General features: G+C 58.2%; 5 protein-coding genes across 10 annotated transcripts in view; 1 reads left to right on the top strand and 4 right to left on the bottom strand.

Moving 5' to 3' along the window:
- Positions 1-56: 56 nt before the first annotated feature.
- Positions 57-9,340, bottom strand: ARCN1 (archain 1). Its single transcript, XM_064471068.1, has 10 exons — positions 9,246-9,340; positions 7,414-7,677; positions 6,663-6,842; positions 6,192-6,397; positions 5,471-5,632; positions 4,570-4,735; positions 3,114-3,261; positions 2,775-2,883; positions 2,399-2,603; positions 57-1,785 (listed from the first exon to the last, which is right to left on the bottom strand). The coding sequence occupies exons 1-10, from the start codon at positions 9,246-9,248 to the stop codon at positions 1,696-1,698; spliced, it is 1,533 nt and encodes a 510-aa protein (XP_064327138.1). The 5' UTR covers positions 9,249-9,340; the 3' UTR covers positions 57-1,695.
- A 46-nt stretch (positions 9,341-9,386) lies between these two features.
- Positions 9,387-13,728, top strand: IFT46 (intraflagellar transport 46). Of its 2 annotated transcripts, none has more exons than XM_064471075.1 (11): positions 9,387-9,520; positions 9,593-9,769; positions 9,855-10,003; positions 10,639-10,713; positions 10,818-10,911; positions 11,068-11,196; positions 11,633-11,751; positions 12,174-12,240; positions 12,515-12,575; positions 12,851-12,936; positions 13,306-13,728. In XM_064471075.1, the coding sequence occupies exons 1-11, from the start codon at positions 9,467-9,469 to the stop codon at positions 13,393-13,395; spliced, it is 1,101 nt and encodes a 366-aa protein (XP_064327145.1). In that variant the 5' UTR covers positions 9,387-9,466; the 3' UTR covers positions 13,396-13,728. The 2 variants fall into 2 exon arrangements, with proteins under 2 accessions (XP_064327145.1, XP_064327144.1); XM_064471074.1 differs by having other exon boundaries at positions 11,630-11,751.
- TMEM25 (transmembrane protein 25) lies at positions 11,190-16,735 on the bottom strand. 4 transcript variants are annotated; one of them, XM_064471069.1, is made up of 9 exons: positions 16,120-16,735; positions 15,910-16,013; positions 15,543-15,827; positions 15,018-15,308; positions 14,660-14,944; positions 14,458-14,558; positions 14,248-14,363; positions 13,361-13,469; positions 11,190-11,529 (listed from the first exon to the last, which is right to left on the bottom strand). In XM_064471069.1, the coding sequence occupies exons 1-9, from the start codon at positions 16,233-16,235 to the stop codon at positions 11,455-11,457; spliced, it is 1,482 nt and encodes a 493-aa protein (XP_064327139.1). In that variant the 5' UTR covers positions 16,236-16,735; the 3' UTR covers positions 11,190-11,454. The 4 variants fall into 4 exon arrangements, with proteins under 4 accessions (XP_064327139.1, XP_064327140.1, XP_064327141.1 ...); XM_064471070.1 differs by lacking the exons at positions 11,190-11,529; positions 13,361-13,469 and adding an exon at positions 13,848-14,041; XM_064471071.1 differs by lacking the exons at positions 11,190-11,529; positions 13,361-13,469 and adding an exon at positions 13,848-13,973.
- A 95-nt stretch (positions 16,736-16,830) lies between these two features.
- TTC36 (tetratricopeptide repeat domain 36) lies at positions 16,831-17,890 on the bottom strand. The gene is made up of 3 exons (XM_064471082.1): positions 17,723-17,890; positions 17,358-17,546; positions 16,831-17,283 (listed from the first exon to the last, which is right to left on the bottom strand). Exons 1-3 carry the CDS (start codon positions 17,832-17,834, stop codon positions 17,015-17,017), a joined length of 570 nt encoding a protein of 189 aa, XP_064327152.1. The 5' UTR covers positions 17,835-17,890; the 3' UTR covers positions 16,831-17,014.
- A 233-nt stretch (positions 17,891-18,123) lies between these two features.
- Positions 18,124-27,401, bottom strand: part of KMT2A (lysine methyltransferase 2A) — a 49,093-nt gene continuing 39,815 nt past the window's right edge. For both annotated transcript variants that reach the window (XM_064471037.1, XM_064471038.1), the window contains exons 28-36: positions 26,993-27,073; positions 26,391-26,455; positions 25,841-26,011; positions 25,108-25,182; positions 24,624-24,798; positions 24,119-24,226; positions 23,604-23,687; positions 23,098-23,227; positions 18,124-22,703 (exon numbers count right to left, since the gene is read on the bottom strand). In XM_064471037.1, coding sequence (XP_064327107.1) covers positions 22,428-22,703; positions 23,098-23,227; positions 23,604-23,687; positions 24,119-24,226; positions 24,624-24,798; positions 25,108-25,182; positions 25,841-26,011; positions 26,391-26,455; positions 26,993-27,073 — 1,165 coding nt within the window. In that variant the 3' untranslated portion in view covers positions 18,124-22,427. The remainder of the gene's footprint in view (positions 22,704-23,097; positions 23,228-23,603; positions 23,688-24,118; positions 24,227-24,623; positions 24,799-25,107; positions 25,183-25,840; positions 26,012-26,390; positions 26,456-26,992; positions 27,074-27,401) is intronic.

Genomic DNA, 27,401 nt, shown 5'->3' with positions numbered 1-27,401 from the left:
GGGGCCGGGCCGCCCCACTCCGCTCCGCCCGCAGCACCCCCGCACCCTCAGCCGGCTCCTCTGACAATACGCTTTATTTGAGTAAAGACTCGGTTTTCCTCTGTGTACACTGGAATGTGCTCTACGCCCTAGGCCAGCATCGTACGGGGTTACAGACGGGGGAGCGGGGCTCGGTGTCAACATCACCCTCCAACAAATTTCAGAAAAAAAAAGAAAAAGAAAAGCTCCTTGGATGCTCGAACTAACCTCGACTCCATTTTAAAATCATACAGGCGAGCAACTCTGGGACGGGACCGAGTTACTGGGATTCGTCACCTACTTCGCTAGGGAAGGGGGGGTTGCTCTCCCGCCCGCCCGGGTTGGGAGGACGGCTGGTTTCCTCTCGGGTGCTGCCGACAGAGGAGAGACGACGAACTTCTTTGGCAGAGGACCCCACGGGAACCCAGGCGCTCTCGCCCCCGCAGAGGGGCTCTCTGGGGAGCACGGCACACGTCTTGAGGGCGTTCTCTTTCTGCCTGCAGAGGCTGGGGACCTGCAGCGGCGGCCGGTGCGCTCCCCCCCAGACCTCGCCGGTGGCCAGGGAAGCTGTTGGCGACAGGCCCCGAGTCAAGCAGGCGTGATGAGGTTTGAGGGGAGCACAGCTCTATGAGATGAGGCAGTAACGCTCGGGAGGAGGAAGAGGGGACGGCAGACACCCCAGCGGGGTGCTGCTCGCACTGGGATCGGCCCCCGCGCTTCCTGGAAACCAGCATTTCCTTCTCCTCCATCCACAAGCGCCGAGAAAGAGCACTCGTTCGGGACAGGCCCCGACACACAACCCAGTCTCCACAGCTGCTTGCACCGAGGCAGGCAAAGCCTTCAACCTCCCAAAACACCGCCAGGGCCTGGGGAAGGACAGGCAGCTGGTTCTAAACGAATTAAACTGCCTCCCAAGCCTGGCCCAAGAGCAGCTGCGACAGGCAGCGAGCAGGGGACGGTCCCTTCTGGACGCTCTCCCCACTGCGGCAGGAGCTCGAGCATCCGGAGCCATAACCTGCGCTACCTCAGAGCCCCCTCGGAGCCCCCGAGGCGAGCCCCACCGTCGGGCCATTGCCGCACAGCAGGGCTGGAGAGACAGCAGCAACCGTGCGGCACGGAAGGACCGAAGGCCCGAGTCCCTCTTCCCCCCCACCCCACAACCCCCCCGCTTCGAAAGCGAGGCCAATTTGCTCCGCTTCTACCAGACGGAAGGGTCCAGAGGAGCAAGGCGCCCTGGCGCGCGTCATCTTAATGCCTGCTTTCATCAACGGAAACGAGAGTTGAAGGCCGAGGAGAAATTAAAATGGCAGCACCAACAACGGAGCGGCGCGTGACGCTTCGGAAAGGAAGAGAATGATGCCTGGTAGGCTCTGGGACTGAGCTCCGGTCGTCTTCGGGGGAGAAGGGGACGCGTCAAAGCCAGGTCCTCTGCGGAGATCTTGCTTTTTTTGCCGGTCGGTAGAAATCTGCCAAAGAAATTTGTAGCCTTTCCCCCCATGAGCACGTCAATTCTCTGCCAAAAGTGTCTGTGACCCAGGAAGGCTGCAGATGGCAGACAGAGCCACGCGTCTTAGCAGAGAGGGGGCTGTGGCGTTCCAACATTCAGAATGAACTTCGGCCTCTTTTTTTTTTTTTTAATTTAAAAATTTCTTCCTTGGCGATTCCCCACGGCTGGCATTACAGGATTTCGTACTTGTCCACCAGGAAGGTGGTCTCAGCGGAAAACCTTACAGGGCTGTTCCCATCCACCTGGGTGACTTTGGTAACCTGCGGAGACAAGAGGCGCAGTGAGCTGAGCACCGAACGCCGCTCCCCACCACGGCTACGCCGCGCTTTCTGACGCTGGGGAGCTCACGGGGACGGGGCCAACCCGGCGCTTTCGAACCACACCCGGCCCTGCAAGAGCCATCTTTGTTCTCGGGAAACCTGAACACAGGGGAATGATTTTCTGCGGTAAGCGTGCCTCCGCTGAAAGCGGCCTGCGAGGAGTTAAGCAGCTGTCGCTAGCTACAGTTCAGCGGGGACAGACAGACAGACAGTCACATGCCAAGAAGCGTTTCAGCTTGGAAGGCCAACGGATTCTCTAACGAAGCCTGAGGGGAATGAGCATTTGCTCAGAGGCACGAAGGCACAACTGAAGCGGCAGGCAAGCTCCGGGAAGCTGAAGCTCCGGGAAGCTGAAGCTGCCAGCGCCGCCTGCTGCTGCTCCCAAACCCGGCCACCACAGAGGCTGCGTCGAGCGAAGGCTTCGGCGTCGGCAGAGCGGGCCAGCAGGGCCCGCCCCGGCCCAGCACAGCCCTTGGGAGCCAGCGGATGACTGCGGCAGCTGGAAGGAGGCAAGAGCGACATCACACCTGCAGAGCGCCGGCAGCGACCGTACCTGTATGTTGCAATAGTTCTTTTTGGAGATGAAGGAGACTTGCACCGGGAAGAAGTCGTTGGGCTGCCCCGCTATGCTGAACTCCAGGCTGCCGCTCTTGTTTTTGGCATCTATCACTGGCAGGCACCACTCGAGGAGATTTCGCCGGCTGTCGTGGCGATACTCGCCATCAATCTCCCCAATCACTGGGGCGCCGACACCAGACCTAGAGCAGGCAACGAGAAGCTGCAACAGAGAGCCACGGGACCTGCGCCGAGCTCAGAAAACGCTTGTCGAGCCCGTCGGTGTGGCCAGGCTGCGAACACGAGAGGCAAAGGAACTGACGGGATCCAGGACAGCGCTCATTAGTGCTGCCCGGACAAGGAACATCACTTACGGCAAGGGGATGGCGATGATCACGTCGTTCAGCTCTAAGCTCTCCTCTTGCAACTCGTATTCAATGTTGACATCACAGCTGTTCCCACTTTCTGACGGCCAGCAGTTAACTGAGGGCACAGAAACAGCACGCTGAGGCACGCAGCCTTTCTATGTGGGCCAGGGCCTCAAAAGATGACACGCTTTGAAAAGCCCAGCCAAGCGATCCCCAAGAAATTCTGACCGACGGTGTGCCCCGCTCTGGGCAGCCCAGCCGCCGCAAGGCGGGCGAGAAGCCCGCAGCCCGAGGGTGAACCTCGGCCTCCCCCGCCCGAGCCCCCGGACACACGCCCGCACTCACTCGTCAGTGGAATGAAGGACTCCTCCGTGGTCTGCAACCTCCACTTCAGCACGCCCACGTCGCTGTTAATCGGGAATGACTTCTCTGGGTTCTTCAAACCGATCTGCGATTCTGCAGTGAAGAGCTTCTTGTCCACATTCGGGTGAGTCTGAAAGGGGAACGTATGCCCAGGCTGTGATTCAAAGCCCGAGGAGAGCCGTACATGGGGACCGCAGGTTCTAGTAACACAGGCCTACGCATCCTCAACAAAACACACGCCCGTTTTGCTCCTTGCTCAGAAGCCCCGCTGGAGCCCGTCTGCTTATCAACCTGGGATTCCTTCCAAAAAAGGCCAATCCGCCAAGGAGGACTCACACCGCTGCAATTTTCACTCGCCACTGTGCTGGAGACTCTGGCAAGGCCCGTCCTGGGCTGACACCCGGAGAACAACTTTAACAACTCCTAAAATCTCAAAGACCATCCCGAAGACCTGCAATGGGCATTTTTTTCCTGCAGAAAAAACAACCTAACGCTGCCAGGGAGAACACCCCAAAACCACAAACACACTGCTTCCCTCAGCAACCTTAACGCACCGATACGGCAGCCGCCAACCTTGATTTAAATATCATCTCTTCACAACGGCAAGCATAAACAGCTTTTCACAAGCTGAGGATTTTTACAAGTTAGCGTTGGAGCTACGCTAGAGAGACAGGAGTCAGCGCTGGGGCTGATCTGGTCGTCCGCCCCAAGCGGCACGCGCGGGAGCATCGTTAGGAGCTCGCTCATGAGACATGCTGACAAGGGACCTACTACCGTACAGGCAGACCTGCAGCCAGCTACGTACAGGCCAGCTCTTGGCGAGGGGGAAGCAAAAGAGAGCATCAAAGCAGCACAACCTCTGGGGCTTGGTAAGGTCACGCAAACAGAGAGGGATAGAGGGGAGGAGGCATCTCTAAGGATCTCCTGAGCTTCTACCGCTGACTGCAATCAAGGGCTCTGGCTCCAGGAACCATCTCAGAGGCACCAGTGACAGGACACGAGGGACCCCGAGAAGAAATGGCTGTCTAGGTAATAAATTCATTCTTTGTGGGCACAGCGACTTAATTCTCACACTCCCGCTCAACAGCTAAAGCTCACGGCACATAAGCAAGCACCAAGCAACACAGCAGGCTGCTGCAAAGTCCAAGGGAGAGCAGACGGCACGCCAACGTGCGCTACTGGACAGATAAGGCTCCGAGGGCAGGTGGGTAAGTGCCTGAGACGGCGTTTCTCAAGCGACCTTCAATCTTTTGAGCATGAGCTGGCCCTGCCTTCGCGCTGCGGTAACATCTGCGGTGACCACTCCCGGTTTCAACGCATTTGCTGAGCGGGTTTGGATGGGAACGTAGGACGGTAACGCGCTCAAGTATTTCCAATAGTTTGCCCTGGAGAGCAGCAAAAGGGCGTTCAGCAGCACGGGGCACCAAACTGGCTTTACCTGTAGCTGCACTCCCCTCTTGTCTTCATTTTCTACGTGCAGGCGAATCCGTGCAAACTTCTCATCAGAAATGTGCAGCATGATCATGCCATGCAGCTCCATGTTCTGCAACCCTCCATCACGGCCGCAAGTCAAGGAAATTTTCTCCTCTATTTTCATGTGCACGCTAGACAGACAGAGAAAAAGACCCAGGTGTCTCAAGTCCCGCGCTTGGCATCTAACAGGCAAGACGAGAGGTTAGTGCCCAGCGAGGACGGGCTACGTGTAACGGGCAGGCGCTCCCAAGAGCGCGACGGCCCCAAAGGGAACAGCACGGACGGCACAGCGGGTGCTAACGCTGCTCCAACAGGTTAGCTCTGGGCAGGCGGCTGCACCAATACGTGTCTGCCATGGACGGAAGCCCAGCTAAACAGCAATGATACGGCATCATGTCCGCTCAGAACCCCTCTGCCATACAGCAGCGTGGCTCACAGCACTACAAGGTTCTGAATTGCTACGTGTAGAACAAGCCATGAACGCTCCCATCCGAAGCCCCAGCGAGGCAGGAAAACTCTTTGTGTCTGGGGAAAAGGAAAAGTGGCAGCTGTTTTAACTCATCTGCAGGCAAAACACTGTGAAATAGGCATAGGAAAATTCCTGGCCTCAGCTAAACAGCGGTTGCACATCCCATTTTAGTTAGGGTGATTCCTAATCAAATTAGCCATCTGCTTTTTTGTGGCTATGTTTTCCCAGATTTTACCCACCACCTTTTAAAACGAAGAGGCCAAGCGAGCACGCAGGACCGCAACGGCAGGAAAAAAGCCGGTTCTCAAAACTAGAAAGGGAGTTAGCTCACGAAGCAGCACGTGCATCGCAGAGTGCGCTGCGTGAGGACCACTTTCAAAGCGAGGGCAATACCTACCTCTCCATGTTAACAGGAGGAGCAAGAACTTTGGCTGCTTCCGTAGAGCGCTTGCCTACGGAAGTCATGATATTTTCTCCTTCTGATTTCAGCTTGTCCACAAAGTTGTCCACCTCCTTCCCCTTAGCGCCAAGTTTCAAGGCTTTACTGGGACCTGAAGGCCTAAAGAAAAGGCAAAAGAATCTCCAAGTCAGCTCACGGCAACAGATTCCTCCATCCTCGGCTCTCTTAGTGCTGTAACCTGGCTATCCCAACAATACGGCGCTCGCCTCTGCAGCCTTTTTTAGGGGAGAACTCCCATGGAACTGATGATCTGACGTGTAGGGTGCCAAGTTTAGATCTTGGATTCTGTTCCAAGTATTACCAGTAGCTGGGACCTCTTTTTCTTACACAAAATGAGAAGCCCGTTGCCCATCAAAGACTCCAGAGAGGCTATGGGATGCCCCTGGGGTCCACAGCACAAACCTCTTCAGCGATAAGATGGGGGGGGTCTCAAGAATATGCAACATACACTGGCCCACAAGCACCCACGTTAAAGGCTCAGAGGTCTACACCCGCCCATCGGGGGAGGCTTTACAAAGGCACAACGGTCTCTACCTGCACAGTAACCGAACGAGACGGCTACACGGACAAAGAGCCCGTGTTAGAGAGCCCTTATTTGGGCACGTGCTTTCAGCCGCTGCTGGCTCCAGGGAACCGTTGCTACCTACTGCACGCCTACCTGGCGGGTGCCGGTGCCACTTTGGGCTTCTCCGTTTCGATGATGGTCTCTGTGATCATCGCCGCCGTTGTGCCGCCAGACACGGCCGAGCTGCCAAAGCCGCCAAAACCAGGTGCCTTTTTGCCCTGTCTCTCCGCATCCCTCCTGGCCTGCTGCAATTCCTTCGCTTTGCGGCGCATCTCGGCCTTAGCTTCGCGCTCCTGAGTCTGAAAGAAAAGACAAGAGGCTGACAGGGCTTTGCAGTCTCAATCTTCAGCTGCACAGGAGCTAAGTGCATTTGCTCACACGCCCTTTGCCAAGGAAAAGGAAACAGGAGACAGGCATTTAGCTTACAGAAAAGCCAAGTAACTTTATGACCCCTATCAAAGCAGGGCAACACCTTTGTACAAGGGGGGGGGGGGGAAAAAAAAAAAGGAGTGTTTCCCAGGCAGGCTGCCCCGTCGTGCCAGGCTCGCAGTTATTCAGGCTCACCTCTCGGACAGCTCGGAACACCTTTTCTTCATGCGAGTCCATCTCCGTGAAGGTCCGAATTTGCGCCAGGTTGACGTTTTCACGGTAGCCCAGGGCAACAATTTCATCAAAGGCAAAAATCAGGTCGAAGCAGTGTTCGGAGATCTCGTTCTCCTCCAGAGCTCGGCAATACTCAGGGATCTAGTGAGGAAGGGAAAATATTTTAATGGAGTATTCATATGAAGACAAAGTTTTGCCATTATTAGTTTTTCTACACTAAAATACTCATACAACCTCTTGGCTCAGCTGTTGCACTAACCGGGAGGAACCTCAACACACACCGAGGACAGCAAATTTCCCAAAGATCCTCTGGTTGCGTGAGGACGGCTGCATAACTCGATGCTCAGAAATGCACGTGAAGTAGTGCTGTACTTTTAACCATCACACGCGGTAACACCACGTTAGTTTTAGAAGGAATACGGGGTTATCTTAAGAATACAGATAATATTTAATCCTAAAACAACAACATCATCCCTTTGGTCTCGCGCCAGCCAAACCGCAACTGTGGAATTTTTTATTTTTTTTTTAACATCGTTCAAAAACACCACCGGAACTGCAAAGCTTGCTCCCAGCTCGGGAAGAGGCTCTGGAAAGCCAAGTTGCCAGGGGGAGGCAAACAGCGCTTCAGCAGCAGCTCACCACAGGCTCCCTTGTAACGACGCTGTCTCAGGCTACACATGTGCGAACACTGCGTTAAGTGACAGGCCCTTACCACTCGAGAGAAGAGTCGGAGTGTTTCTAGGTCTTCCAGGATGTTGCTGTTCTTGGTGGTGATGAGCACCATGTAGAGCTTCTCCATCGGCTGGTAGACGTACCGCACACTCTCCGTTTCCACAAAAGTGTGCTGCTTCCCCGTGTTCATCAGCTTTGGGAAAGCTGCCAGCAGCCCCTCGATGCGGGTCCGAGTCATCTCCACGAACTGCCGGGAGACGATGGCCTTCCCCGCCTTTGTGCAGACGGCTGCTGCCAACAGCACCTGTGGAGAAGGCGAGCGCTGATTACCTGGGCCTCCCACACCAGGCAGCCGTGGCGAGCCCGGGGCAGCACAACTCCCTCCAAGACAGGGTCGCTTCCAACCACGTTTCACCTTCACACGTACTGCGCGGTCACCTGATTTTCCTTAAAAGCAATTTTAAGCCTTCTCCTGTGACTGGCCCCAGGCACTAAACAACTCTAAGAGCAGGTCCACCTCTGCGTTTCCCTCTCTCCAGTCTGCTTTCTGTCCCTGTGTTACCCTGAATGAAAATTCCCAGCACTCCCGTCAGGCAGACGAGAAGAATCAGCCCGTTCCTATGCATGCAGAAGTGTGACGAGCCCCCAAAACCCTTTAGGAGAGGCTCTGGGTTATTGAGTTTTCTGCCAGTTTGGCCCCAGCTTACAACTAAACACAGGAGTGTTTTAAAACATGACATTTCTTCCCAGTGCCGCATTTACAGTAAAGCCAGGTTAACAAATACGGACAGCTATACTACTCACAGCACTCGGGGGGCTCTCCTGGGCATTTCACAGACGTTAGCGCACTGACAATAGAAAGGTGGAGAGGCAACTGCTGGCCTACATTTTTCTCATTCCCTCAGACTACCAAGACTTCCTCCTCACACTTTCCCTCTCACAGATCAGCTTCTTAATTAACTTTGTCAGGATAAGGCAGTTTCTGCATTTAAAATCTTTTAAATCCCCAAGCGTTGTTATGAATGGCTGTCTAGCAACCAGGCGAGTGGCAGATGCTCTCCAACACAGACCGGTTTCAAGTCCCACCTCAGCCCCAGGCCCACAGCGCTCTGTGGGTGCGCCTCGGTAAGGGTGCCAGGCTCCCGCTGGACTGCCCTGGGGTGCTGCAGCTCGACACCTCGGGGGCAAACGTGTCCTCAAGTACTTACAGGTCAGGAATAAACCTCCTCGGAGCTTTATTACAGCGCTCCGGGAGCGAGCCCTCCCTGAAAGCACCGGAACCACGGTGCGGGGGAACCGGGCGGCACCAAGGATCCCCGCCGCGCCTGAGCTCGGAGCTCTTGTTGATGGAGCAACGTGTCAGCCTTTTCTGACCGAGACGGCCATCAAACGACGCTGTGGATGGGCGACAAGGTGCAGACTAGCGCTGAGAGGGGAAAAAAGCTCACGGCGTTACGCTCCGCGGCGACACGGGGGGGGCTGGCGCTGGCCCGCGCCTGGCTGCACCCAGCACTCGAGGGGACAGCCTTAACGCCCCAAAGCGCCTCCGAAACAGGCGCCAGGCCGCGTACCGAAGGCCACGGCCACCCGCTCCTCGGCTGAGGGGGCACGGCGGCTCTGCGAGCTGCGCTCCGCCGCTGCCCGCCTCCCGCCCGCCCCGGGCGGGCCGTGCCTGCGACCCCGCCGCCCCCCGGCCGCAGCCCCGGCCCCCCGGGGGACAGACCCTGCCGCAGCCCTCAGCTCTGCCCAGCCAGGCCGCGGGGCTCCGGCATCGGCCTGCGCCGCAGGCCTGGGGCGAGGCGGGGTGGGCCGAGGCCCCGCCCGGAGCTCCCCCGAGCCCCGCTGTACCGGGCGGCGGCGGCGGGCCCTTACCATGGCGGCGGCGGCGGCGCTGGGCTCCGCGTCCCCTTCGGCAGCTCCACAAGATGGCGGCGCCGAGCCACGTCCCCAACCGGAAGTAGCGTCACGCACGGCGCGCGGGGCGGGGCGGGGCGCGGCACGGCGGGCGGGCGGGCGCCGCCGCTCCCGCTAGGGGGCGGGGCGGAGAGCGCGCCGCTCTAGCCGGCGGCGGGCAAGCGAGGCGGCGGGTCGCCATGGCGACGGCGGGGCCGCGGCGGCGGGGCGGCATGGCGGAGCGGCGGGCGGCGGTGAGCGGGCCGGGCCGGGGCGGGGCGGGGGGTCCGCGGCGGGCCGCCGCCTCACCGCGCCTCTCCACACAGACGCGCCTCGTCGAGAATCAGCCGTACGACGAGAGCCTGGAGCTGCCGGAGGCCGAGGAGGCGGGCGGGGCGGCGGGCAGGCCGGCCGGGGCCCGCGGGGAGGGCCCCTCTCGCCGGACGGGGCTGCCCGGGGCCGGCGGCGATCGCAGCAGCGACGAGGAGGGCAGCGGCGGCAAGGTAGGCGCGGGGCCGGCTCGGCGAGGCCCGGCGGGCCCGGGCCCGGCTCGGCACGACCCGGTAGCACCCGGCCCCTCTCCCCTAGGAGGAGGCAGCGGCCCGCTCAGCGCCCCCCGCCGCCCTCAGCGAGGAGGAGGAGGATGAGGACGACGACAACTCGGAGGAGGAAGAGGAGGATTCCTCCGAAAGCAGCTCTGAGGACGACTCGGAGGAGCACGGGGCTGCGCCGGAGGGGTAAGTGGCGCTACCGGCCGCAGGAACCGGGATCCGCTGGCGGGCAGGCGCCGTGCGGGGCCCTTTCGGCTCCGCGGGTGTGCTCGTCTCCCCGCGGGCATCGCGCCAGGCAGCTCCTTCCTTCGTGTGAGCAACTGCAGGCAGCCGGGGCGGCTCTTTGGAGGACCCCCGTGCCCTGCACGGCTGGGAGCGACCGAAGGTGTTGGCCAACCTCCTGTCCCGGCTTTGGCCCAGGCTGGCAGCGGATGCCCAAGAAAGAGAAGGAACATCTCTCACACATCATTCATCTCCGGCTAACCTTCCTCCTCTTCCACTGTTTTCAATTCTAAAACCGTTGCTAAACCCCCTAGTTTAGTCCCAACGCCCGACTGCCTCTGTGCAGATCACTCATCCCCCTTTTGACAGCCCCATGACAAGTCTGTGTAACCACAAGCCCTGTCTGGCCCTGAAGTACCTTTTTTGGCCAGGAGGCCCAAGGCAAATCGTGGCCCAAGAGCATCATTCCGCGCAAGAAGACATTTTAAGAGAGGGCTCACTAGCTTGTGTTTCAGCTTCCTAAAAAAGGGTCCCAGGTCCTGGTTGTACGGCACCTTCTACAAGTTAATCTCTGCCCGTGTTTCTCTTGCTTTCTTTAGTGACTTCAACCTAGCAGATTATGACTATTTGCCAGTATCTTCTGAAATCAAAGAACTCTTTGAGTACATCAAGAGGTGAGCGGAAGGGGCTTTAGCCCGCTCTTGACTCTCCTTTGCGTTGTGGCAAGTTGTGCAGGGCAGCTTGTAGTCACCCGCGCTGTGGTGCTGGTGTTTCGCAGGTACACTCCCAAAACGATAGAGATCGAGCACAAGCTGCAGCCTTTTATTCCAGACTTTATTCCCGCAGTTGGAGACATCGACGCGTTCCTAAAGGTACAATCGCTTCAGGTTCCTCTGTGCCTCCCGCCGCACAAGCCCAAAGGACCTGTCCTCAGTGCGAGAGGGGCACCGGAGGCCAGCCTGTCCCTGCAGCCCCAGCTTTCCCCGCTTTGGACTCCCGTAGAAAAGAGCGTCTCTGTTTACCTGCAGGTTCCCCGTCCCGACGGCAAGCCTGATAACCTTGGCCTGCTGGTCCTGGACGAGCCGTCGACGAAGCAGTCGGATCCCACCGTGCTCTCCCTTTGGCTGACGGAGAACTCCAAGCAGCACAACATCACAGTGAGTTGAGATGGAGGGAGGAGGCGCTTGCTCCATGCCGGCTGTAGCAAAAACATTGCGTTTTACTCTTACTTTTGTCTACATGGCTATCGTTGCTGCAGCACAGCTGATAACTTGGCTTTAACAAGCAGAAAAAACTAACCTTTTTCTTTAAGCTATAGCTTTAAACTGCAGCGGGTCTAAGCCTTGCTTCAGGCAAGTCTTGGTACAGACTTTGGATCTGTTTCCTTCAGGTGAAGCTTTGTTTCCTTTCGGTTGTCACCGCCTGGTTTTACTCCGTGTTTTGTTTGCCAGCTGCTCCTCTGGCTGCAGAAATCGGTTGGTACGGTGCAACTGGGAAAGAGAGAACGCGTAGTTTGTCAGGAGCGAACGCAGGGTTTGCAAAGAGCCCCAAAACACCAGAGCGCTCCCAGGTTTCTGTTTCCGTTTTTAGCAGCAGATAAAAGTGAAGAGTTTGGAGAATGCAGAAAAGAACCCCAAAGCCATCGACAGCTGGATCGAAAGTATCAGCGAGCTGCACCGCTGCAAACCTCCTGCCACGGTCCATTACAGCAGGTGAGCCGTCGCCTCGGCTTTGCTTCACACGCGCTTGTACAGCGTAAGCTCGGCTCAGCGGGCGGCTGGTAGCAAAGTCCAGGAGCGCCGAGCAGAACTCTCAAAATACCTCCGAGAGGGAGAAGACGTGCTGATTGTCAGGGTAGTCGTACCACGCGTGTGTGTAGGGCATCGGTTTGCCTCCCTGCGCTCCTCTTTCCCGAGGTAACTTGAATCAGTTTAACTGACAGCTAGCGCACAGGACTTGCAACTTAAGCTCAGGCTTGTTTTGATCAAGGAAAATGCCCGGGCAGACCCTCGGCAGACGTGCAGGTCTCTCGGCTGGTTGGAACAGAGGCTGCCCCGTTTACAGCCGCCCGGCAGCGGGAAGCCGTTTCTGTTGCGTGTGATCCTGAAGTTCATGCCCTTTCCTTCCCTGGCAGGCCAATGCCCGACATAGAGACCCTCATGCAGGAATGGTCACCGGAATTTGAGGAGCTCTTGGGAAAGGTATGTTGTCCGAGCAATAAGTGGTTAGCTCCGTGTGCGGCTTTAGGAACCGTCTTCCATGAAAGCTGGGCTCCTGTTCTGTTTTGGGCTCCTGGCCCGCAGCCCGGCCCGTTCAGGCGTGTTCCTACTGACCGTTCCTCCCTCGCCAGAAGTCGGGGAGCAGCCTGACGCCTGCCTTCCCGGCCGCTGCCTGCGTGGCCTCTTGTGCTCGGCCCACAGTCCGGCCCGGGCTCCGGCCGTGCGGAAGCAGAGCTGACAGCCCAGTCTGTTCCAGGTGGGCCTCCCGACCGCAGAGATGAACTGTGACCTGGCCGAATACATCGACATGATATGCGGTAAGCAGGGGAGACCGGGCTGAAGACACGCGCGTGCTGCTGGCCTGGCACTGTCGCGCTTAAAGCAAGAGGCCTCTAGGTGCAGGCTCAGCCCCGCGTAGCCCAGATTGTTCTCCACTGCCTTCAGTAGGAAGCAGGCTCTTGTACCGCAGGTGCCTGCGGTCCTTGATGAGCAAAGGCCCAAGTAATGGGGGGCAGCTCGGCCTTTCCTTGCAGCACCCTGCGTGGGGTGGCGCAGCCCAGGCGCTCTTACACGCTTCTCATCTCCCTCGTAGCTGTTCTGGACATCCCTGTGTACAAGAGTCGGATCCAGCCTCTCCATGTCCTCTTCTCCCTCTACTCGGAGTTCAAGAACTCGCAGGTGAGCAACTCAGGCGGGCGCTGCTCGCCCAGCTGGAAGCACTGCAAAGCTGCTCTCCTCGCGGTCGGCTTTGCCGTGCTGCGGGTGTTTGTAAAGGGCTGGCAGGCCATGATGAAGGGGTCCAAAGAAGGTTTTTCTGGGCTTCTTGTGTCCCTAATGCCTTGGCATGATGCACAGAGCCTCTGATGTGCCACAAGGCTGGGCTGCCGTGTTGTTTAACGGTCCGGCGTAAGCCCGGAACGTGTTTCCCAGCCAAGTCAGGGCCGCTGCTGAGCACACAGCTCGCTCAGCGCAGAAGCAGCGCGTGCACGCGCGCACGCTGATGACGGGGAGTCAGATCTTTGCACCAACGCGTTCTTTCCCCGACAGCATTTCAAGCCCCTGGCTGACGGGAAGAAGGGCAGGAGCCCGCCATCCAACCCACCTTCACAAGCCGCAGACGTGTTAAGCCTTGCTTGACGCCTCCCGTTAAACCTGCATCCCCTGGATCAACGTTCATCTGCTGCTGGACGTTGAGATTTGACCAAAGCAGCCTGTGAAGCAACGCGCAGAACTTCAGAAGCCTCCCCGCTTTTATAGATTCCGTTCTGCATTCACAAGAGGGGGCCTTTACTCGTGGCACGCCGCACGGGAGCTGCCCAGCCGCTCCATTTTCGACTTGTCCCCAAGCTGTTCCGCATTACACCAGCTCGTCCCGATGACAGGCCCCCTGTGCTGCAGAGAGCCGAGGCTTCTCGAGCACACACTACCAGTGCTGTAGCAAGCGGGAATAAATTCCGTTCTCAAACACAACGCTTCTATCTGCCCAGTGTGTTCCAAGGTCTGATCTGGGGGTCTCCGATCTACTCTACCCCACGTTACTGAGGCCCTTAGCTACTCCCAAGGAGAAATAACCAGCGCGGCACCATGCAGACGCTCGAGTTTAGTTTATTGCTGTCGGGCCGTCTCTACAGCCGCTGCCATGCTGCCCGCCCAGCCGTCTGCCGCAGCTCTGGCAGGCGCAGAGAGGACGAGGGAACAAGCAGGCCACGGACCTGCTAAAGCAAGGCTGGTGCTCGGCCTGACCACAGGAGGAATGGCAGTGCTGGCAGCTGGGCAGATCTGGCTATAAACAGCTTTGATGTGTTTTAATTATAGCAGTCTACTCATGCAGCATGTGGGCTCCTTAAAAGAAGGTGCCTTGGCTAATGGCGCAGTTACCGAGGCCCGCAGTGCAGAGCTTAACGTACAGCTGGGGGGTGGTGGGCGCCCGCCACCCAGCACGGCCTCCCCGGCGCCCCTGACTGCGCTTCCCCAGAGGCTGGTACGTACCTGGGGGTGGGCAGCCCCGCCGCCGGGGCACCGCACCGCGGCTCACAGCCAGATCTCATCGCTGCTCGTGCTCGGCACTTTGTAGACACGCCCGGACGTCGGGAGCTGGATGAACCCTGCAGGATAAAGACAGCACATCGCTGTCACCTTACGGGGCAACTTGTGGAGGCTGGCAACCCTGCAGCACGGTTTTTGGGGCCACTCGCCCACCTGCACCCCCTCACCGAGCTTGCTGAGGACCAGGGAGTTCTCCAGCCCCGGCAGGAAGATCTCCTCTTCCCTGGCACCGGCTCCCACATCCCTGGGGGACGCTGCGGGGAAGGAGAGGGGTGAGAGTTGGGACATCTCGCCCTCCCCTTGGCAAGGCCTCTGGCCCCACGCGCCCCCCCACGCTGGCACGCGGGGGTCTTACCTCCGGGCTCCTGCGCGAGGTCGCCGAGGCGCAGGTCGGGCGGCAGGGACCGGGTCTGGCGGGGCAGACGCGCCCCCCGGGGCTGCAGATGCTCAGAGCCGCTGCAAGGGGAGCAGCGGCTGAGCGGGCTGCTCCCTCCCGCCTGCCCCTTACCTGGCACCGGCTCGGCCCGGCGGCACGCCAGGCAGGCGGCGCAGGAGCCCAGACTGAGCAGGGCGCCCAGGGCCAGGGCTGCTCCGACGGCAACGCCCAGGAGGGGCAGCTCCACGCGGGCATCCAGCAGACCTGCAGGGGCAGCGCAGCCCCCTTAGCACCCCTCCGCAGGGCCGCTGCCCCGTGCCCGCACCCCAACACCTACCTGGGGGCAGGAGGGAGGCGGTGGTGACACCCACGCTGTTGGCAGCGCTGATGGAGAAGTTGCCAGCCGTGCTGCCCAGGTGGACGCGGAGCGAGTGGTTGGCCAGTCCTGGGTAGCGCGTGGTGCCCAGGAGGAGGAACTCGGAGGCGTTGGCCATCACACGCCCGTCCTGGTCCACCCAGGTGATGCTGGCGGGTGGGTTGGCTTGCACCAGCACGGAGAGCAGCAGGAGGAGCCCAGCGCCCTCGACCTCCTGGTAGCGGGCCTCTGCCTGCAGGATCTCTGGCTTATCTGGGCAACAAACAGAGGCAGTGAGAGCAGCAGGAGGGACGGGGGCAGCACAGCGGGGAGCGGGATTTGTCTCGCCAGGGACCAGGAGCGCTTGTCAGCCACTTTTGCACAGGGCCGATGAGACGCTGCCCCGCTAGGGCTGCGATGGCTGCAGGTCTCGCTCCTGCTCTGGCCGGGCCCCACACGACCTCCCCGCACCTCTGGCCTAAGCGGGGCCGGCACCGCGGACCTTACACTGCACGTCAAGGAGGACGGAGGCGTTGTAGGTGTCCCCAGAGGCCGGGTCGATCAGGGAGCAGTTTAGCTCACGGTCGCTGCGCCGGGCGGTGAGGGTGAGGGTGCTGGCAGTGCCCGCGGCCAAGCAGTTTGCCTCCTGCTTCTGGCCATCGAGGTACCATGCCAGCGCGGCGCCAGGGGCTGTCCGGGGGGCCCGGCAGGTGAAGGCACGGCTCTCCTCCTCCCGCAGCGTGCACTCTGCCAGCAGCTGCCCATCGATGGTGGGCCCCGGCTCCCCCAGCCCTGCCGGAGAGCCCGCGGCGCGTCAGAGCCGCAGCAGGGTCCTGCTGCCGGAGCCGTGTGCCGGCCCCCACCGCAGCCTCACCTGCCGAGCAGAGCACCGGGACACCGAGCAGCAGCAGGAGGCGGGTGATGGCGGCCCCCAGCCAGCCCCCAGGATGCCCCATGACACACCGGCCGCGCTCAGCGCTAGGAGAGAAGCAGCTGGAGCGGGGACATGGGGCCGCCCCCACACTGGGCCCCCGGCATCCCAGCACGCAGCGGGGCCGGAGGATGTGGCCAGGCTGCACCTTACCTGGAGCATCGCTGCCGCTGCGTCCAGCCTAGCCCGCAGTGCAGCTCTGCGCCTGGGCCCCGGCGCGCGGGGCCGTGCATGCGGTGCAGGGGCGGGCGCCGTGCAGCTGCCAGCATCCCTCGCGCTGGGCCCCCGCAGCCGCCTTCCCCGAGTGGCGCCGGTGCTGCGGCAGCAGGGTGGACGGCCCCGAGCGCGGCCGGAGACCACCCATCCAGAGCAGCCAATGAACACCCCCACGCCCCCCACCTCCCCTCATCAGCGGAGCGGGGCTCGGGACCCTGCTCAGCCCAGCCTTGCACCCATGGGGCCGCCCGCCTCAGCGGGGCTGCGCACACACGGGCGTAACGCTGCTGTTGCCCACGCCGCCGCCGGCAGAGCCCAAGTGACACAATTGTCACGGTTTTAGCTGGGACAGAGTTAACTATTTTCACACTAAATCCGAAACACGGCGCTACACCAGCTACCGTGAAGAAAACGTTGATAACGCACTGATGTTTTAGCCGTCGCTAGGCAGGGCTTACACCGGTCAGGGACTTCTCCAGCCTCCCCTCTCTGCCGGGTGCATGAGGAGCCGGGAGGGGAGGGGGTACGGCCCAGACAGCTGATCCAAACTGGCCAAAGGGATAATCCGTACCCTATGACGTCCTGCCCAGTATATGAAGTGGGGGGAGTTGGCCGGGGGAGCAGCAATCACAGCTCAGGGACTGGGGCTAAACCACGACTCAGGGAGGTTTATTAGGGGTGGAGCAGAGCTGAGACAAAGCGAGGCACTTCGGTACTACCCATCTCTGGCTGTCAGCCGGGAGGAGGAGGAGGAGGAACAGCATCTCTGGCACCGGAGACAGACCTTCCCCAGGGGAGATGGGCCTTCCCCCGGGGCCAGGATGTGCCCGCCTCACTCGCCGCCGGTGCCGCCGGGGTTGCGCAGCCGCCCCAGCATCTCGCAGAGCATCTGGTTGCAGAGCGCCGAGTAGGGGTTCAGCAGCACCAGCTGCTGCCGGGCAAAGGCGCTGCCCAGCCGAGCCGCTCGCTCGAAGTCCTGCCGCGCCTCCTCCTCGCGAGCTTGCAGCCGGCGGATGAGGCCGCGCTGCACGAAGCTCTGGCAGGCGGCGCGGCCGCGGCCCCGGCTCAGGCGGATGGCCGTGTCCAGGTCCCGCAGGGCACCTGGCCGGGGCAGAGAGGCGTCGGGGAGGGCCGGGGCGCCACCCGCGACCCGGCCACGTGGGCACTGCTCTCACCTGCCACGTCCCCCCGCAGCCGCAGGGCCTGCGCCCGGTTGTTGTAGCCCGAGGCGCGCTCGGGCAGCAGGCGGATGGCCTCGCCGAACCTCTCCAGGGCCGCGCTGACGTCTCCCGACTCGGCGGCGGAAACCCCCTGCAGCTCCAGGTCCCGGACCTGCTCCAGCAGCTCCGGCGCGAAGGCTTCCCCTGCGGCAGCGCGAAGGGGAGCCCTGGGCCGGGGAAGCGGCCGGGAGCGGGGGACGCGCCGGGGGAGCAGCCCCAGTGCCCGCAGGGTGCCGACCCTCCCTCCCCTGCCCACCCCGCGGCGGTGCAGCGGCCCCACTGCCATTTTCGAGCCAGAACCCGACGCAGCATCACCTCACCTTCCTCCTGGGCGTCGTCATCCCCCTCCTCGTCCAGCCCTGGGATATCCCCAAAAGGGGTGCTGGGGTTAAAGATGGTCTGCAGGACGGCCCTGTCGTTGGCGGTGGCCATGGCGCCGTGTGCCGAGCCCCCGCGCCGGGCGGCAGGGCGCAGGCGGGCGGGTTAACCTTCAACCCTCCCCTGTCCTATCCCGAGCCCGGCTCCCGGAGGCGGCGGCCCGGCTGGGAGAGCCGCGGCTTCCCAAGGTGACCCACGTGCGGCGGGGGGCCCTGCGCGGCCCTCGGCCGTCGCCGCCGGTGCTGGCCGGGGGCTCCCGGCGCCCCGGGGTTTCCGATGGGGGAAGCGGAGACGCGGGGGAAGCGGCTTCTCAACCCTCAAGAAGAAATCGAGAGCAACCCTCTGCAGCAATAAACTTGACATGTTTATTAATTAAACTATCACTTAAATAAAAAAAAGTGCATAGAAAATAAACATGTTTAAAAACTCCTTTGTTTTTTTTGTTTTTTTTACAACTATGTACACTTTTTTATTTTTACATTCAGTCTTTTGCAGAGCTTTCAGCATTTTTTTTTAACTATTAAAGTATTTCCTTCTTCCCTGTGACAGGGAATTAACACTGATGTACTTTAGACACGTTTCCTCTTTTTTTTTTTTTTTTTAAAAAAAAAAAAAACAACAAACCAAAACAAAACCAACAAACGAAAAAACAAACAACCAGAAGCTTGGAAGAACACAAGAAAAAAAAAAAACCTGTAGAGAATTGTTATACATGATAAGTTGTCAAGAAATGTACTTCTAGAACATAACCTTGCCTTTGCAGAGCTTTTTTTTTTTTTTGCTTTTTTTTTTTTCTTTTTTTGAAACAATTATTCACCTACCTGTATTTACTAAAGAGACTGTTAAGTTCAATAAAAGAAACACCACAAGTATAGTTCTCGGTTGATAGACAAAGCTACTGTACCTCGTTAAAAAGAGACCAGGAAAGCACAGAGCACGTTTTTCCCCGTATGCAGGTGGTACCCCAACATTCATAACCGAAACGAGAGGAAGGAAAGGAAGAACCCGAGTTGTACAAGTACTGACTGGTAACAAGAAGGGCCGGGAGAGGCCGCGCCGCCCGCTCCCGGCCCCGGCCGCCCTCGCGCCCGGCGGGGACGCGCGGCCGGGCCCTCCCGGCCGGCGTTAGCAACTGTAACACAATCCTTACCTATAGTGTTAAGAGAAGTAAAAGCCATGGACCGATACTGAACTAGGCTTCATTACACGGTGCATTACTATATTAGTTCCTATATATATCGTATTTATAGTTATAAAAAAACCTTGCGAGTGTCGAGAGTGGACCAGTAGTATGGGTGTGAATGGCATGATTCTGCACAAAGATCGTCTCGCCGAAGAACCTGGTATTGCTTTGAAATGAAAGGAAACCCGAAAGAAAAGATACCCAGCCCTTTGCAATGACCCGCTTTTCCTTTAAAAAAAACCACCACGTTGGTTTGTACAAAGTAAAAGAAACGCCCTAAGGTTCCTTTTTTTTTTTCCTTTTTCTTTTTTTTTTTTTTTTCTTTTTTTTAGTATTTTCAGATACTGTGATCGGCGTCAGTCCTTATAAAATATACATTCATACACGGGGGAGCCGCGCTGCGCCCGCCGCCGGCCCGGGCGGGACGGGGTCGAGGGGCGGCGGCAGCGAGCCCAGGCGCTCGCTGCCCCGGCCTCCCCCTGCCCCGCCGCCGCGCGTCCCCGAGGGCCCCGCTCGCCGCGGCGCGGCTTCCCGGGGGTACAGACAGTTCCAGCGGCCGCAGCGGCTCCCGCCGAGGCAGCCACGACGGCTATAGCAGCAAAGCGGGCAGCCGGCCGGGTCGGTGGGCTCCGCCAGCCCTCGCGGGAGGAGAGACGCCTGGCGCTCGGTTCTCGGGGGGCTGCCGCGGCACGCCGCGCCCCCAACACCCCGCTTTCCCTCCTCCCCGCGTGGGGTGGCTTCGGGCAGCGCTTCCCAGCGGCCGGAGCCTCCTCCCGCAGCCAGGCGGACGGGAGGGATCTGCTCGCCGGGGAAGGCGCTCCTCCATCACCGGGGCGCAAGAGAAAACGCGGGGGGAGCTGAGCTGCTCGGGTAAATTCAGGGGCTTCGCCAAGGCGAGGGCCGTGCCCCAGCACTGCCGTCAGAAACGGGGAAGGGAAAGGACCGAGAGCGGCCGTGCGCGGGGCCGGGGTCCCCGGGGCACGGGCTCTTTGGCCTCCTCAAGGTATGTGCGTTCCCAAACTGTCAGTGCATCAAATCATCTCAGTAACAAATGCAGCGTCAATCTGACTTTTCTTTCAATGGTTATCACCAAATCATCGCCACACAGTGCAATAACGAAAGGAAAGCGGCAGTTCCCGACCCTCTGAGAGCCCTGTTTCGTTCTCAGCTCAGAGGAGGAGGTCTCGGGGCTCAAAGGGGGCGGATTCGGGGTGCCGTCAGGCGCTCCCACCCCTTTGCCACCAGCCGCTGCCGCCTCGGAGCAGCCCTCCAACCCGCCGGCTCCCGGAACGGCTGCGACCCACCTGCAGGGACGGCCTGCAAAAGCGAGGGCGCTTCCTGCATCCCCTTCTCCACGGAAAAACGCATCTGCCTTCGAGCGAGAGACCGCGGGAGGAGGCGCGTGCCCCGGAGCAGCCTCCCCGTGAGAGCGGTACTGAGGGTCAGGGGTCTCTCCTTCTTCCTCATTTTTCTTTTTTAAATACACAGAGGGTGCCGGAGCAGGGCGTGGCAGAATTGGGCCTCCTGCCTGGGGACACGGACGGCCCTTCAGGCAGAGACAAACCCCTCCTAGGCTGGGCAATCCTCCCTCCCGCCCCCATGCTGACCGGGAAATAAACTTTAAGGTCCAGCCAAACCTCCTGGAAACAGTTACTGAAGTCAAAAAGGCAGAACAAGAGTGAAGAACGGAAAAAAAAAACAAACCCAAGCGTACACCCCCCACCCCGCCCCGGAGAAAGGATCAGACTGTGTCCGGCCAGGTATTTCCTATAACCGTCCTACGAAAATAAAAAAATCATTAAAAAGAGATTCTCTTAAATTAGGATAATACCACTGTTTAAAAAGCCTCGTCATAAGTGCTTTCCCCTATGAAGTGCTTCTCATAGAAAAATATACAAAATATATTTACATTTATAAAACCTTAAATACTAAACTGTAAACAGAACAGAGTAAAATCTAATGTCGCCCATTTGTCAGGCTCGGGGCTTTTCACTTCTTTCTCTGCGTTTTTGTTTTGGAGGCGGGGAGCAGACCTGGGCGGGAGGAGGATTTACGCTCCTGGAACCAGGACGATAGTGTCTTTTGCTTCGCCTACAACAAGCTCGGTTCCTCAGCTACAGCAACCGCGCCAAGCGCTCGCTCCCGTCCTACGCGTTCCTGGCTGCGGCGCAGGCGAGGCGCGTTAGTGTTCGGCCTTGCCTCTGCAAGGAGCCTGCGCTCCGCTCCGGCGCCTCGTCCCGCGCCTTTCGGGGAAGACGATGTGACTGCACCCTGAAGACGGACGACGCCAGGCGCCTGCCTACCGGATCGCTCCCCGGCTGCCCCACCAGGCCCTAGGACGCTGCGGTGAGGCTGAGCGGAGCGGGTACCCTGGGAGCCTCCACGCAAGCCCTCCCGTGCCCCTGCTCTCCAGCGGCACGCAGCTAACCCCGCAGCAGCCTCTCACTCCCCCGCTCTCCCTAGCGACGCCTGTCCCTCGGACCAGCTCCACGGTGGCAGAGACCCTGCCGGCTGGAAGCGCCTCCAGCTCGCCGGGCAGAGGAGGCAGCCAGCTGCTGGAGACAGGGCCGGGGCAAGGCCTGCTTCCCTCCTACAAAGCCAGCGAGGGAAGGCGCTGCTGCAAGGAAGCCTTCGCTCGCCAAGACTTAGAGTGCCCGAGCCGTTGGCACAGCCCTCTCTCTGCCAAAGAAGGCCAGGAACGCCCCTGCGCTCGGGCAGGGGTTTTGGAGCGAAACGCTAGCCAAACCCTCCTCCGCCCAGCTCCGGGCTGCTCCGTCCCGCGCTCCCCAGTGCGGCCTTCCTAGGTGGAACCGGCCCAGCCAGGCCCGCGCCGCACAGCGGGCCCCCCGCGCCGCGCAGCGCGCCCGCCGACTCGCAAATAGTGTTTTGCGGCCGCATCGCACAAGGAACCGCAGACGGACAGACAGACGCACGCGCACGCATGCAGTCCTTGGGGCAGCTGGTTGCGGGGGCGCAGTCCCTCTCCTCAGAAGGAAAGCTCGCTCAAACACTGTGCTACTGAACTTCTGACACAGCCCTCAAAGGGGGTGGAGGAGGAGGAGACCTCCAGGTCTCCGAGACACGAGAGGGATAGAGGGACAGGAGCCGCGATCGCTTCCCCGTGGCCGGGCCCACCTCCCCTCCCCTCCCCTCTCCTCTCCCGCTCAATAGCCCCACACTGAGAAACAAATACCAGGGGTGGGGGGGAACGAATAGCGAAAACATAATCACGTCGAGGATCTTCTCCAGTCGCTCGTGTCTTTCACAAGGGTGAGCGTGCGCATGCGAGACATGAAGATGTGGACTCTGACAGAGAAACAGAGCCGCCAGTCAGGTCCCTGAGCCCAGCCGATCTTCACTCCTGCCTCCGCCTCCCCGTCCCGTCCGAACGGCTGGGGAGGGATTCGCGTGAAGCTTTGGTACGCCCCAGGCCCTTCAGGGCTCGCTCGCAGCTGACGGAAGTTCTAGTTTAGAAACTTCCTGCACTTCTTGGCGCCGCAGTTACAGGGCAGTTTGTTGCTGGCGTCTTCAATGGGGAACTTGTAGTCGTACGTGAGCTCTTCCCCTCGGTAGATTTTGCGCATGGCGAAGATGACGATGTGTTTCTGGCCATCGATGTTGATGACCCGGGAGTAGCAGTTGGGCTCGCAGGAGTGGTTGATGAAGCGGGCCGCGTTCCCGTGCATGGTGGCATCCACCACTTCGGAGTCGTCAATGCGGAACATGTAGCAACCGATCCCCTACGCACGGAGGACAGAGGGAGGGTTAGGTCAGGGAAGCGAAGGCACGGCCACCCTAGCAGAGGACCTAGCTCAGCACAGCAACCAAAAGCCAAGCCTTCAGGAGCACCTGCAACCTCTCTCCACCTCTCTCCACGAGCTCACACTTGAATCGTTTCATCCCCGTGCTCTTTGGATCTGCAACGCTAAGACTGGACCGAGACCCTTCCCAGCCCGCAGGAGAAAAGCGGCAGCGCCTCTAGAGCTCCAGCAAGAACGGCAACATCCCGAGAAGCCGGCAATCCCAATCCACGGCGCTCCAAAGGCGGCCTTCGCGTCAGCCTGTCCTACCTTCACAGCCACTTTCTAGCTCTCCCAAACTCTTTAAGAACTTCTACAAGAGCCCACAACTCACCTTACTGTCGTAGTATTTCTCTCGTTTGTCAGTGAGGATGGAGCGAATGACATTGCCTGAATATTCGATCACCATCTCACCTGCATCGATGTTCCTTTTGCAGAACAGACCCCGGCCATGGATGGGAGACCTGAAAGAGCAACCAGATAAGCAAACGTTTCAAGAGATACAAGCAGAGCTCCGAAGGTTGCGGGCGCTGCAGAAAACGGGTTACCCGTTGCAAGGATCCCCACAGCACCGTTACTCTTCTCTAGCGTACCGCGAACAAGAACAGTACGAGGTCTCTCCTGCCCGCTCCCGAGCACATGCCCCAGCTATCACCAGCAAGGAAGCAGCAGTTTGTGCTGAGGATTACTTTTCAAACACATAAGCTAGGCGGGGAGGAGGAGGAGGGAAAAACCCCAAACCTGCTTTCTCCCCTCAATTGTGCAGTCTGACTTCCTAGACGGTTTCCAGTTTTCACCTTCCTCCGTCCCGAAGGCAGCCGTACCAGAGCAAAACCTTACCTGTAGACACCGACTGCCTCCTTGGAGGTCTTCTTCAAGTGTCGGAAGCGCATGGGCATTGGCAGATCCATACTAGTCGCCCTCCTAGAACAAAGAGACGCTGCTAAGTGGTGCCCTCTGTTTGATAGTCGTGCCATGCATGATCTGGGACGCTGTCCAAGATGTAATGATTTAGACGCTGCGACGCTGCAGCTCACTGGGAGCACAATCAACACTCATTCGGTGTTTTGATGTATACGTAAAAGTTCGTTTCCTCCCTTTTCTGCCCAAATTCTCATTGGACTGCTTTACATAAGCAAGGAAAAGAAGCCTTCGAAGGAAGGCTGGTCTGGCAGTCCCCACCACCTGCCAGTTCTCTCGCTACTGCCGGCATCTCCTCTACGTTCGCTAGTGCTCAGAAGCTTGCGAGTTTGAAACCCCACCTCAAAGAACACAACGCGTAACTAAGCCCGAGCAGCTTGTTTTAACACCGCAGCATCGCTTTCCCCCTTGAGCCTGTAAACCCTGCTGCATACCGGGCTGATTTCAGCTGTACTTCTTCCTCTTCCTCATCATTTGGGTTGTATTCTGGTGGCTGTCGGTGTTTAGAAGCCAAGAAATTAAACATATCAAATGCAGATTTCCTGCGATTTAAAGAGAGGAAAGGAAGTCTGGTTTACTGACTGAAAATAAACGCGTCGCTGCCACAACAGTTTGACATGTTTACTGCTTTACACCTTCTCCAGTCTGTCCTCTCAAGAAAAGCCTTCTACGTGGCAGGGTAACGCACAACAGCTTCTGCGAACCGAGAATAAAAGCACCGGCCAGGAAAGCTTCGTTAAACAAAGCAACGGTCAACAAAGCGGCACAGAAAAGCCAGCGGGCTCCGAAGACGCGATGTAACTGATTTACACGGGGAAGCTGCTGACTTGTCTTTTTAACCCAGAGCTTTAGCGCTGTAGAGATTTGCTGCTTACGCCCTGCCACGGGGTTAGTTAATCGAGCAAACGTTAACCTTACGGCGACAAAGCCCACACTTGCCTCAGGTGGACTTCAGCCCTAGCAGAGCCGTGTGGGTTCAGGGGAGGTTCATTGGCCTCCTCCGGCTTGTGAAATCTGAACTTGTAGTTGTGGCAGTGCTTTGCTCCGTACAGTTGCTCAATCAGGAACACAACCGTATCGTGGATAATGCCCAGCATCCTCAAACCATTCACACCTGGAACAAGGGATAGAGCACAACAGAGGAAACCCAGCTGACAACGCAGACCTGGAGCACGGGGACGCAGCAGCTCGTTAAACGTAACTTGCGTGCCAGCCTGCAATTTTCACGGGAGCGCTGTATGAGCTAGCTCATTCCCCACAGGGGCTTCCTATCATTTCACCAGGAAGAAGTTATCCTCCATAAAGCAGTTAGCAGCTGAGCTGAAACTCCTGAGACTCCGAACCCCGAGACGCTCACAGAAAGACCCGTTTGCTCCCACACGCTCAAGAGCGCAGCAGACATGACTTTGGCGCTGGGTATTACCTGCAAAAGATAGCTGTTTCAGGCGGGCATTAGAACGGGCTTCTTGGACTTTGTCAGTCAGTGACTTCCAGGCATCTGCAGTCACACAAACAGAAGACAAGACAGTCAAAGAGTATCCGAGCGCTGGGCGCCGAGGATTGCCAAAACAGGTGCCTTGCTACGCCTCTTATTTTGCCGCATCGTATCGGGTTTCCGGCGAAACAACATACCGTCAGCAGACTTCTGCGTACGCGTGCAGTACGCCTTTCCCCAACAAAACGCTCATATTTAAATAAGCTAACGGGAGAGTATCAAGTTTGCATCCTTTCACGGGCCATGAATTAAGATCCTGGGGTCCAATTGCTTCCATCCTCTCCAAAGTTCACTTTGGCATAAAGGGAAGTAAGTGTCTTCAGCAACTGGCCTGGAGGAAACATCTAGCCACCCTACTGAGTGATCCGCACTGACCGTTCCTTGACAAAGTATGGCTCAACACCATTGGTCAATTGATAAACCAAAACGGGACAATGGTTTAAAAAAACCCCACCCACCAAACTTTTTCAATAGTTCAATAGCTGCTAGGCATCGCTAGGAACTGGGATTGTTCTAGGGCTGTAAATCAAGGGGGCTTTGTTTTGTTTTGTTTTGTTTTTTAAATCTTAAAAAAAGAAGAGGAAAAGATCCTCAGAAGTCGTATTTTTAGTTCTAGCAAGGAAAGCTAAAACCAGGGCGACCAAAACCGCACCGTTCTCACCTTCAATGCTTTCTGCGCAGATTTGAAAACCGTCATCGCTAGAGATCTCAAAAACCAAACCTTTCTTTGGTTTCTTCTCACCGAGACACTCTTTCCTCTTTTGTTCTTGCTGAAGCCAAAACATAAGCGGGGAGCTGAAAGTGCTCTCTTCTTCCTCGAGAGCTTTTGAGCCTAGAAAAGACAGAGGCCAGGTGGGAAGAGGGTAGGGCGACGTTTTTTCCGCTGCTCGTTCCACAAATGAACGTTACCTACTAACTCGCTTTTTGACCAGTGACTCTGTCCAAGATAAAAATCTAGACAGTGCTCCAGTAAGAGCGTGAAATCTCAAGTGCCGAAATCTCCACAAACTGAAAACAGAGACGTAACTTCCTGTCCAATACCTATTAACAGCAAACAAACCCCTCCTCCCTTTGAAGCACGGGTAACAGGATGGTTAGCTGGGAGATTTTTCCCAAGAGAACGAGACACACGAAAATCAAAAAACCTCCGGGTACTGATTTCCCAGTCCTGGAGAATCCTGAGACTTGGTGCTTTTGAAGAGGCGACGTACCTGCATTTTCTTGCTCATTTGTTGAGTTCTGTGTTGACTGGGACTCTGGGAGGCCTGCCGTTTGCCTTGGGAGGGAAGGAGGAGAACGTGAAGGAAAACATTTAACAGCCTCCCTCACCTCACCTCAGCAGCCCCGAACACTCACCGACAAAACCCGAGAACTAGACAGAGGCGCAAGCACCTGTTCCCAGATCGCACGCTCTAACACCGGTTCAACTGGAAACCGGCAAGTAAAGAGCTTCTACTCGGTAGCATTCCTTTTTGAGGCATCTATCAGGCTGTGGGCAGCAGCCTCGTTTAATACAGTCTGCGACCGGTTCTTTGCGTTAGCCCTACTCGGTAATAAGGCGCATGCTAACATACGATCAGCCCGAACTGCGTGAGCAGTCTTGTTCGCAGCAAGCAGCAAGCTTCCCAGAGCTACGTGCAACTTGATTTTAAAAAATGGCTCCACACCGCAGCTAAAAGTGACTGTCGCTCGTTCCAGACTAAAAGCTCCCAAGGTATTTTAACTAGCAGAGTCAGACTCCTCTTTTTCTCTGAATAAATTTCCTTAAGCTCAAGCGAGCAGAATCTGATGGAAAAGCCTGTTCAATGCTTACCCTGCAGACTGGCCACACTGTTTCTGCGATGGCTGGTCTGCACTTGCTGCATCCTGCGTATCTGCCTTCATAGCAGGAGTCCTGGAACAAAAACGTTTAGGAACATTCAAAATACCTGCCAAGCCACGTGTGCCATAAACGAGGCCGGAAAGCAGTAAGAGATGCACCGGGAGTTGCCACGAGCGATTCAGCAGTTGAGCAGAACTACAGAAGCAGGAACAACTGCTCCTAAGATAGGAGGAACCAGGTCACGCTTCCAGCATCACATCACAATCAGGACTCGCACTTCAGGGAGGAGGAGGAGGAGCACGAATCCGGGTGCAAGAGCAATGTGCCTGAGCAATCAAACGCAATGAGCTCAGGAGTCAAGGGGCGCGTGGCGGCACGTGGCAACGGCTGCAGAAAACAC

The sequence above is a fragment of the Phalacrocorax carbo genome, chromosome 21, assembly GCF_963921805.1.
Source record: "Phalacrocorax carbo chromosome 21, bPhaCar2.1, whole genome shotgun sequence".
Classification (NCBI taxonomy): Eukaryota; Metazoa; Chordata; class Aves; order Suliformes; family Phalacrocoracidae; genus Phalacrocorax; species Phalacrocorax carbo.
The sequence above is the reverse complement of the archived record's forward strand: the minus strand, read 5'-3'. Positions and strand labels throughout refer to the sequence as shown.